This window comes from Athene cunicularia, unplaced genomic scaffold, assembly GCF_003259725.1.
Source record: "Athene cunicularia isolate RWA unplaced genomic scaffold, athCun1 chrLGE22_part1, whole genome shotgun sequence".
Lineage (NCBI taxonomy): Eukaryota > Metazoa > Chordata > Aves > Strigiformes > Strigidae > Athene > Athene cunicularia.
The window spans coordinates 441204-452437 of record NW_020799534.1 but is presented as its reverse complement, the minus strand read 5'-3'; the positions used below and the strand labels follow the sequence as shown (position 1 = coordinate 452437).

The following is an 11234-nucleotide window of genomic DNA, read 5'->3' as shown; positions in this document are numbered from 1 at the left end:
CTCTGATGCTGTCCACAGAAGTCACCAGAACTGCCCTTACTGGCTGATGAGTGTCTCAGGGAAAACATGCAATTAGCCATAATGATCACTTGTGGAGAACGTTTCCTCTGTCTAATAATACCCCGCATTCCTGCACCTTGGACTTTTTTTTTTTTTTTTTAATATAAAGGCTGTGCACAAAGCCTCCCATTTCAGCTGATACTCAAATGCAGCTCCTTCTGGGGCGGGATGTTTAAACAGGGTGTGGCCATGTGACAGGAAACAAAAGCAAACACATTTATCAATTTCTAGCCTTTCCCAACCTATGGTGTCATTCTGAGAGAAGCCATGCCAGGGAGGAGAGGAGTTGCCTCGCAGGGGCCTGGGGTGCAGACTCCTGGGGGCCAGGTCTGGCCAGTGCAGTTGCAGTGTGGTTGGCTCTGACCCCCAGGCGCTCCTGCCACGAGCCACAGGGCTTGTCTGTAACCACAAGCAGCCCAAACTCACTTGTGCTTTTCCTTCTGAAAATGGTGACTGCATTCACCGGTCTGCTGCCCTCCTCAAGACCTTGTTACCCCCCAAAACATCTGTGATACGAGGACTAGCTCGGACTGTCTTAGCTGAGCCTGGACTATCTTGCCTCGCCAGGCTCTTCTGTGCCTATACTGATCTGGTGTTGAGCCCGTCCAGATAAAAAGCTTCTCTTGCCACTGACCTTTTTGAGCTCCATGAAGGTGTATTCCATGCCGCTACAGAGGCGAATTTCATCCTCATATCTAAGGAGAGTGAAAAAAGCAGTAAGAAATTGCCCATGGTGAAAGCCTCTGAGATGCTTAAGGTTATATTGCTGGCCCCAAGAAGTGCTGGTATCAAAGCTTTTCGAATTTACTACAACGTCCCACCTCCTTGATGTACACTAGGCAGCAAGGAGAGATGTCTCCTAGGTGTGGGCATCTTGGACAAGAGAGAGGATAACAAGCTGCTACATGCCAGCTGCTCTGTAGCAACACCATGAGCACTTCAAGTCTGAAAAGCACCAGAGTAGAGAGGAGGTAGCTTCAATTCTAATTTAATTTGAGGGCTAAGCAACCTCAGGTTACCTTACATTTGCCACAGAAAGAGAGAGTAGGCATGGAGAAGTGGGGTGTGGTGCGTTATTCTCTGTGAAACCCAGTCTCATGCCCAAAGACTCCTAAATTTTCACCCTTCTGTTTCTTTCAGCATTTAATTTCCAGAGTCTGGAGCCTTCAAAAGGGAGATGTTGGCTTGTGAAAATTCTGAGAATACTGGACCAGTGTCATAACTTATCCTCAGTGCAGTTTGTGAAGTAACACAGGACCTGGCAAAGCAATTCATGGAAAACGGTGCCCACAGAGCAGAAGGTAACAAAAACCGGACGGGATGGGGTGGAGGCCTGATGGCTGAATATCCAGCAGAGGAACCAACCCCGCAGGTGTCTAAAAACAGGTTTGATAAGGCAGGACCAGGATAGCAAAGACTTAGTCTGGGGACAAATGCTTTTCTTGATGGCCAGCAGCAGACACGAGAGAGTAGCTCAGGGCACACACCAACCCTTCTTGGCTCCGGGGACCAGCACGTGGCTAGCCCTGATGTCTGACTGGAAGCCACAGGCTCTCTTTGGGGGCTGTTGGTTTGTTTGCTGTGCAGGAGCGTTATGTGGGTGTTTGGTATCTCCCACTGTGCTGCTGGACACTCTTTGGGCTCTTCTGCTGAGACCAGAGCGGGTTGTGCTCTCGGGGAGGTCGTGGCTCCCCTGCTCTTCCATGATACCTCGGGCTCCTTTTAGCCTAATGTGCACATAGTGTTTCCAGGCTGTGGATGAAACCTTCCCGTGGGACTTGGAGACGGCACCAAATTGATACGGGGGAGACTTTGGGAATGAGGTAAAATGGCATCTCCTAACAGAGCAATGATGATAAAAATGAGGAATGACAGCCATGTTCTGTTGTTTGGTGCCTGGTGCATCATCATTCCAGTTACCTTGAAGAGCCTTCCCTGCTGTCATACAAACCTTTAGGAGGAAGAGGAGCGGTACTGGGAACACAGCACAGGAGCTGATCTAAAATATCAGAAAGAGCTCCCTGGAGCTGTCGCTTCCTCGACAGAGGGGCTAGTGAGGACAGGGCGGGGGGGTATCTGACAGTCCCGGGCTCTACAGTCAAGCACTTCTAAGGTTCCTCTTGAGTACCCCCATGGTGTTAAACTCACCCTCTCCTTGCCTGCTTTTGTAAGGCCAGGTGATGTGGCTAACGAGATTTACCTGTCTGGTTTCTCTGCTCTTTAGCTGGAATGTTAGCCATGCTGCCAGCAACTATGTACTGAGCTTAATTACAGCCTGCCACTCTTCCTTCATCCTCATTGCAACTCAGCCCAATCCCAGTCTGTCCCAGCCTGCCGAAGCAGCTTCACACATTGCCAGATGCTGACATAATCTTACATTTTGAACAAACAACAGTCCTGACTGAAAGAGAGCAGGCCCAGCCAGCCAAACGTGCTCACCGCACGGCTCCGGAGGGACCTGGCGGCCGGGAGATGATTCACATGGGGATGGAGCATTCCACAAACACATTACAGCATTTATCTCCTCAGAGATAATCCTCAAGCAGTCATACATTAAGGTGTAAATCCATCCCAGCTCGATTCAGGCACTTAAGACACACTTGAGACAGGCGTCTGGTAGCCTTGGGCTCCTTCCATAAGCAGTGAAGCAAAAGCAGAGGTGAACCAAATCTCAGGCAGGCCGTGTTCCTCTCTGGATGTGCCTTCAAGACTACTTTAGGGTGAAGATGAAGTGGTGGGATTGATCTGAGCCTGGTGGCATGAATTAAATCAGTCTTCCTCTTGTGGAGCAAGGAAATGGGGCAGGAAGTAGCTGAAATCCAACTGCAGAGGTTGAAGGGGGAGAGGTGTTGGCTGTCTAGTCTTCAGGGGCAAGATTCGACTGACAGAATCCCTGGATCTCAGAGATGGATGCTCTAAGGGCTCTGTGCCCCATATTTTCCTGCAGTATCTCCCCAGTGCTGCAGTAGAGTAGGTCAGCACGGGCAAAAATTTCCTGCCCCACACACGTGGGGAGCTTGAAGCAAACCCTTGTGCAGCTGAGCATCCCTACATGGTATGGTTTGGTATTTGATTTTTAGCTTGACTTCCTGAAACAGCAGGGTCTGAGATCCTGCAGCAGCCTCCAACCTGCATCCCTGTCCCCTCTCCCTTCCCCTCTCCATTTGGAATTGCTGGTCAGCGAGAACCTAATTTGAGAAGGAGGTACAGGTGTCCCAGCTACTTAAATCTCCTGTATGGTTTTTGGAAAGCAGGCCCTGCATAGAGAAGACAGATGAATTAGGGCCTTATAGAGGGGCACTGAAGGCAGATTTCACATCTGAAGTGACCTGCTGGTCAGCAGCTCGCTCGGGGGGTCCCTGGGTGATGATGTGTTCCCTCTGGAATGCCCCAGCTTGGATGGGAAGGTACCCAGGTCACTTTGCCAGGGAAGTTATTAGCTATTCTTCCCCCAAAAATTTCCCTTGGGAAAAAAAAAACCCTCTAGAGGAGTTGGAAGCCTTCAAAATTTGCATGGCTTAGGCAGACCGTTTGCCGGGCTGAGGCAGCCGTGTTGAAGGCGGCGTGCAGGACTCGACAGAGCCAGCGTGGGTTAGGACGGGCTTGGATTGCTGCCTGCAGAAGGCTCAGCAGAAGCAGCACTTCTCTCCCCGTGAATCACCGACCACTGGGAGCAGCGCGGTGGATTGTCACTGTCACAACGCCCAGTGACAAGGGGGGGTTTTGCCTGTTTGCTGCTTAGGTCGCCCCCGGCAGAGCTTGTGCCTTGCAGCTCCCAGGCGGGAGAAAGCGGAAGGGGAAGGCTCCGCAAACGAAGGGAAAACGCTTTGAGGAGCAGAGTAATTTCTGAACGCTGTTTTCCCGTGGCTGTGTAGTCCCACAAAGCGGGAACTCTTCTCAAGACCGATAGCTGGGCTAGTCATAAGCTGGTGTCCACTGCAGATTCTCTGCTGTCTAATACCGCGCCTGTGCACAGGCTGCGTCCTTATCTTCTGTGTGTGTTGGGTGTGGGGTGGGTCCTGTTCCTCTAGCCAGTCTCTTTTCTTAATTTTGAGGGTTATAACATCCCCATCATGTCTTATCTTGTTGTCTAGCTAGGTAATAACTGTCCAAGAAAAATCAAAACATAGGGGGAAAGCAAGCAGACAGCCTGTTTGTGTAAGCACCTTTGTTCTTAAGAAATCAGGCTGAAAAATAAATGAAGCGCCAGACGTAGGCAATTAGTGAGGCAATTGCTGAGTACAAATATGAGTGCAAACTGTGAGAGCAGATAGGGGTCACTGATCTGACATTTTTCCACCTGCCCAGCTATTTTCCTATCTGGGTTTTCCTGGCTGTCAGGGAATAAACCAAGAAGTATCTTTTATAACTGTGGGGCCACAGGGCAGTTACTTCCTCGGGGAAGTGCTGGGAAGAGCGAGTGCTCCAGAGAGGGCTGACAGGTTTTAACCTTTTTAGGGCAGGGAGTAAATGGCACAATCCACAGCATGGCTTTGATCTAAGCACAGGATTGCTACATGTCAGCAAAGCAAGCGGCAGTGAGCTCAAGTCTTGTAGCGAAACCAACGTCCATGTACAGAGCAGACAGACACCCACCACAAGGAATTCCAGTGTTTCTAGGCACCTGGGTTTCACTGTGTTGCTGCTTGAAGGATGCTGAGCATAACGATTTCAGCATAAGGTCAAGAACCAAACTCCTGGGGCCTGTTGTGGCTCTGCCACCAGCTTGCTCTGTGAACTTGGGTGAGACATTTAACTGCTGTGTCTCCATTAAGATGTCTGTGAAGTGGAGGTATCAGTCCTCCCCCTAATTTAGAGAGACATCGAGTTGCTGGCTTAAAGTCTGCAAAGAGCTTTAAGATCCTTGGGCTAAGCTCTCTGGAGAGGGCACTGTTATTATTTCTGCATCACTTTGTACATGAGGAGGAGGTTTGGGCTGTTACTACAGTGATGTAGACAAGAAGGGCAGTCCCTTAGCATCGCTCTTCTGTTTGGCAGTGCCCATACGTGGCTCTTTGCTACAAATCAGCATGGAAGACTCCAGAGATCTCGTGTAGGCAGATGGGTGTAACTGTAAAGGAAAGTATCTAATTGTGGATTCATCTGCGGTATGCAAATGACACCAATAATAAGAAAAGCATTGTCTTCTTGAATGAGCCATGGCACATCTCAGAGGCTCTTATCTGAAGATCTCAAAGCTCTTGGCAAAAGCAGCCATAGGCACATGGCAGCTGGTCCTCACTTAAACTTTCAGCTGCCTCGATATTTTTTGTCGATGGGTTTTCTGGGTAAAAGTCTGACTTTTTGGACTAAAGCAGAGTTTTGCATTAAATGTTGTAGGGTGAAGGGGGAAAGGAAGGGATGTTTGTTAATACTAAGCAGCCTAAATCTATAAATGGTTTGGGGATAAAGTTCTGGTTTGTGATAACAGCAGGGACAATAAATATTTTCTGTTTTAGTGTTTGTCATTCCTGATAATACTGTTCCTTGGGGCTGTTCTCTGGCCTGAGGCATTTCTCAGATTGCCCAATTTCACTTTTTATGGGTTTCCTTTCATCTCTAATTAATCGGGAAGAGGCTGGGCTGCTAACTTCTCAGATACACTGTTCTGTGCACACCAGACCAGGAGTTTGTTCGTGAGAATAACCGGCTGTGTTAAATCAATCCCATGCTACTCTTCATGCACACGCTGAACCCATACCTTCCAAACACCCCTCCACCTTGTAATATCCAGCTAGGCCAGACACCTACTTGCTTCGAAAGTTATCCATGGTGCTCAGGACCTTTGTCAGCTCCGACTCGAGATTTTCCTGCTCGTAGTTGAGCGCTTTCATCTCTTGATTCATTTTGCTCATGTACTGATCATAGATGGCCTTGATGTCTGACTCGGAGTGGGAATTGTCTTGATCCTTCAGGAAGTTCCACCTTGTCATCAGGACCTTGTTCTGTTGTTCCAAGCACTGGACCTACAGAAGAGGTTTCAGAGATATTAGTGACACCGCTAATAAAATTGAGGCTGACTGCTCCTGGCAGGGCAGGAGATGTTGACCTGGAGACCTTCAGAGTAGTGAGAAGCTTTTGGAATCAGCAGAAATTTCCAGGTAAGAATGAGAAAACCCTTGAAAATCAGGCCTGAGGATGGAGGGTTACAGGGACTTTTAGAAGTTTTACACATTACCTACTAATTAAATTCTTGATATAACATGTTCGCATGAAAATGAATGAGCATCTTTTATTAAGTCACTGAAAAATAAGGACTGTTCAATGCTAGTCCACTTTTGATTGAAGCAAAGGCTGAAAATCTACCAGAGGTCATGCACAGATGTCCAGGGTGAATGAAAGTCAGATTTACTACCTCAGAGTGTCACAAAGAAAGATAACTCCTCTCAGATCTGTAGGATTACACCATGGTGAAGTCTGGGTAGTGAATCAGAGTCCTGGTTTGTATTGCAAAGCAACATAGTCAAGGCCTATGGGAACTCTAGAGAATAAGCAAAATAATTACAGACTCCACGTGAGCTCTGTGTGTGCATGCACCTGTCTGCTTGAGAGAGGAGACACTGCATTTCATCCGCCCACCAGCTGATGAATCTGGCCCTCTTCTTTCCTAATATTCACAACCTTAACAGCAATGCTCCGTGTTTAAGTTTTTGGTTTTGAAGGTCTTGGTTCACTTCAATCAATTATCTCGTTGCTACCCCTCTCTCCTTTTGCTCTGTGAACAAAACCAAACGCCCTCAGTCACCTTTTGGCTGGTGATTTGTGAGTTGCCTCCACCAACATCCTCCACTCTATAATGGGGATGATTCAGTGCTGATACTGTGCCCTGGGTAGTGTGGGCAGTGGGGGGCAGATGCTGTCTGGCCTTGACCTTCTGCTTGGCCTTCAGCTTTGATGAACTTTCTGCAACCCGAAGCAGCACCAGGGCCCTGAAGAGACAGAGCTCCCAGCTGCTGACCCCTGCACGGATACACACGGGGAGGGCCAGCATCTTCCCAGACTGCTTCTTGGCCGAGCAGAGAGCGAGAAGCAGGAGCAGAGGCACTCCGATGCTCACAGTTTTCAGCAGAAGGGATCCGAGTGTTGAGATCTTCCAGGTCTCACTGTTAGAGACCTGATCCTTTCTCCCCGATATCTAAACTCATGGCCCATACTGACATCCCATCAGTAGCCCAGCCTGCTGACTGGCTCCTTCTCCTGGCACAAAGCCAGCGGCACACTGGGTGCATGTGCGAAGCCGAGCGCCAGAAAGGGGCATCACAGGTGGCACAAGTGGCCTCTGAGGCTACCAGGAGCCAACTGGGACGTTTGTTCTCTCTGTCTGGGGTATCTTGGGGATTGTGACAGAGCACTGTCCGTGGGGCTGGGGTCAGCCTGTGGGATTGGCTGTAAGGAACAGCCTCCTGTTTTAAGGCAGCTTCCCCGTTTGCTGCTGGGATGGTAAATGGTTGAATGTGTTGGCTGTTGTTCTAGGTCCATCTTTGACCCCCAAATGAAGTCTCAGTTCCTGACCTTGCTCCTAATCCTTAGCTCTTCTTTTTCTCCCTCTCCCAAACTCTTCAGTTTCTTTCCTGTTCCCAAAACATACCTATCCAGGGGGCTGAACTGCTTACATATTGGCTTCTTATAGAGCATCCCTCTTAGCAGAAATTCTTCTTCGCAAAGTCTTTTAACATGAGCTTTGCAGCAGAAGAATCACCCAGATCTGATCTCATTTCCCAGAAGATCAAGCCTGAACATAGAAGTGACCAAAGGTGCTGCTCAGGCTAAAGGTAGAGCTTCAAACAGGGGCTTCATGACTTGGCTTTTCCCTCTCTTCCACCTGGACATACCTGGGTGGAAAATAAACACTAGCAGATCTGGAACAGCCTGCTGGAAAACCATCAGCAGCAAACTCCTAAGGTTAGTGTGGTCAATTAGCTGAGGAATTAGCCGCTTAGGGTTGAGACCATCTGAATAACTGATTAAAAAGACAAGTTCTCTTTGACAGGGAAGTGTCATTACTTTCCTCTGGAATGAGGGCCTGAGGCAGATGGCTGAAGTTTGCCACTTGATGTACCACTTGAAGCTACAGCCTTCAAAGCCAAACGCAGGAGCTGCTAGCACCGAGGCCAAAGCCACCCAACGACAGTGGGGTGTTTGCGTCCTCTGTCCGTCAGGCCACCAGATTGGGTTTATCAGGAAACCTGGAGGCTCTTTCGCTTCTTCCATCCCTGTTTGCACAGAACAGGCGTCTGCATGTGATCTGGCTCACGCACACGTTGTCACTGTGTGGTCTTGTCCCATCACCTCTATCCCCATCCCTCCTGCTGAGGTCTGGTTTCTGAGCAGGGCTGACATCCACACAAAACCCGACCTTTCAATCTGGACCAGTCCTGCACCACAACCCACCTGGGTGATTTCCACACCAGGGCTTCTCCAAATTCACACTGCCAACATCTGTGCTTGGAAAAGCACCGACGTGGAGGCTGCCGTGTCCCCTCCATCCAGGGTCAGCCCCCTGGTACTGCCGCACGCCTGCTCGCACACGCGGGTGTGGTTGGTTCACAGCTATTCAGGTTGGAGAGATGCTATGGGAGATGGTTCCCCCGCCCTTCTCCTTCCCAGTGTGAACTCAGGTCCTCTTAGAGGTAGAGTTAAAACAGAAAAAAACCCCAACCAACCCAAGCCATAGTAGCTTGGCATTGAGCGCCTGTATTGTAGACTGCAGTGAAGCAATCCTCCTAGGAGATTACCATCTGTTTACAGAGCACTAGGGCTTTGCAGAAACCTGCCTCGGCTAGATGAGTTGTTTTCCTTTGAGAAAAACCTTCTGCCTTCTCATGGATCTTAAGAGATGAAAGCGACACTTTCTTGGCTAAGCACGCAACCCCTCACAGTAAAAACCACAGAGGAGGGAGGTGGGAGGGGGGGTCTCCCTTGCCCACCACGTTGCTATGGAGGTGAATTTCCAGCTTTCTTTAGCAGTTGAAGAAGAACTTGAGCTGCCACCTTATTCAGGATCACCACCCGTGGCTGTGTGTCCACTCTGGGAGCCAAGGCCTCTCTCTGCAGCACGGCGCCTCCGTGGCCCTGCCTGTGCTGCTCGTGCAGGGCCAGGTCCCCGGGGGCAGAGCTGCCTGTCCTCCCCAGGGACCCCCGGGATGCCCGGCACAGCAGAGGAGATGCCTGACACTGCTGACCGCACATGCGGCCTGGCTTCACCTAGAGATGATGCTAGCCCTTGTTAAAATAGATAGCACTGAAGGAATAACTAATTGGGTCATTAGCCTAATATTCAGAGCCTGGTAAGGATTAGCTGCAGTTCTCGATAAGTCTCCTAAGGGTCAGGTTAGCATTTGCTTCCCCACCATCATCCTTGTCCCCATCCTGCACCATGGTCCTCGGTAGCTCACCTTACCTTCTCAATTAGGGTCACAAACTGGTTGTTGAGCAGCTTGATGTCCTCTTTCTCCTGCTGCCGTATGGCTTGGAAGTCTGAATCGATATCAAGGTTCACGGGGGCCAGAAGTGTCCTGCTGATGGAGAAGGAGGGGTAGGAGGAGCACCGGTATCCACCATCCCCGTGAAGGCTGAGAGAGCTGTAGCCATTGCTGGCCGCCCCGTCGGGACTGCAGCGGCCCAGGCGATCCGGGGACGTGCTGGCTGCTTTTCCTCTGCTCATCTTCCCTGACACCTCCCAAGAGGAGAGGGAGCCACTGGTGAAGGCTTTGCAAGGGTTAGTCATGCTCAGCTTGTGGCTCTGCAGCTCGAGGGAAGGGGAGGGAAAGAGGGAGAAGAAAAAAAAAAAAAAAAGATGAAGTTTTCTTGCTGCTGCTGCCTCAAAGGGAAAGAGAGTAGTGGCACACTGAGGAGTTTGGTCGGCTTAATTCCTGTCTCCTCAGCTCGTGGGTTGGCTAATGAATTACAAGCACCTGTTCTCCTATGTTCATTAAACGGAGGAGGGTGTAACCGTTGATGTAATCCAGATCAACCTGTTGGCTTTTTTTTTTTTTTTTTCCCCTCCTCTGTCTGTACCCTCCTTTCTTCAGGAGCTTGTTTGTGTGGTGAGGGCATAGGCACTCGCAGCAAAAACAAATCACTCACAGGTAATTCGCTGGGCCCCAAGCAGCTGCTTTCCTCATCCTTAAATGGTGAAGAAAACATTCAAAGGTGCTGGGCTGCAGCAGGCTCAGGGAGGATGGCTCTGAGCACAGCTGCTGCACTAGCACGTGGAGCCTGGGTTCAGCCCCTGCCTGGTTTCCAGCCAAAATCTGCAGGAAGGAATTGTGATTTTTTTTTTTTTTTTTTTTTTTTTTTTTTTTTTTTTTTTTTTTTGAGGGGGATGTGTGTGTTAAAATCATAAAGAAAAAGTCTGAATTGGCTAAAGGTAGGAGTTTGGAAACACATCTCAAGCTCATTGTGCTTAGAGGTGCTGGTGGCCTTCCCTTGAGCACACGGGCACATCATGGAAACTTCTGGTGCTCTGAGTGGTTTTGGGGTGCTGAGTCTGGTTTTGAGACCCCTGGGTGTGGGAACCAAGAGTCCTGAAGTTATTCAGTCATCTGGTCTGGCAACAGCAGAGACCTTCAAAACCTCTGGACAGAGTTGGATCTCAAAAGTGCCCGACTCCGTCTTTGACTACCACGCTCCACGTTCCTTGAAAGCCCTTTAAAAACTTGTGCTGGAGACCCCAAAACCCACTGTCTTTTAATGAATTCTAGGCTGTTAAGGTGGAATGCCTTTAATACCTGTTTGGACCTAGGTCTAAATCAGTGTTGGACATGGCTCTCTTGAAAGCATTTTCCTGCTTTAACTCAGTTTCACATGTGAAAAATCAGGACAGAACACTTGTTTCTGCCTCTTTATGTCTGTTGGCGTTGTGGTGTTCTCAGGAAAGGGGATGGTCTTCTGTGGCCAAAATGTGGCATTTCCATTTTGTGGGAAAGCTCCTGTTTTATGCTCTGGTTCTGCCCCGTGTTGAAAGACAAGCTGGGAATTTCCCTACAAGTGCAGTGAAAGAAAGCTTGGATCTGTCACAGACCTGCTTCAACAAGAAACATATCTGATGAGGGAGTAGTTTTTGCCTTTAGAAGGACTTCAGAAGGAAGATGACCCATTCCAGTAGGGTTAACCTTTTCTTCAAGCATAGTTTCGGTATTTTTTTCAAGACCCATGTGCTTTCACCGGGCGCA

The 11234-nt window shown here is 49.3% G+C and overlaps 1 protein-coding gene across 1 annotated transcript in view; it reads right to left on the bottom strand.

The window, feature by feature from the left end:
* Positions 1-9787, bottom strand: part of LOC113491034 (keratin, type II cytoskeletal 80-like) — a 13728-nt gene extending 3941 nt beyond the window's left edge. Inside the window, exons 1-3 of the mRNA XM_026867661.1 lie at positions 9461-9787; positions 5812-6026; positions 695-755 (exon numbers count right to left, since the gene is read on the bottom strand). Of these exons, the coding sequence (XP_026723462.1) occupies positions 695-755; positions 5812-6026; positions 9461-9787 (603 nt within the window). The remainder of the gene's footprint in view (positions 1-694; positions 756-5811; positions 6027-9460) is intronic.
* Between the last annotated feature and the right edge of the window lie 1447 nt (positions 9788-11234).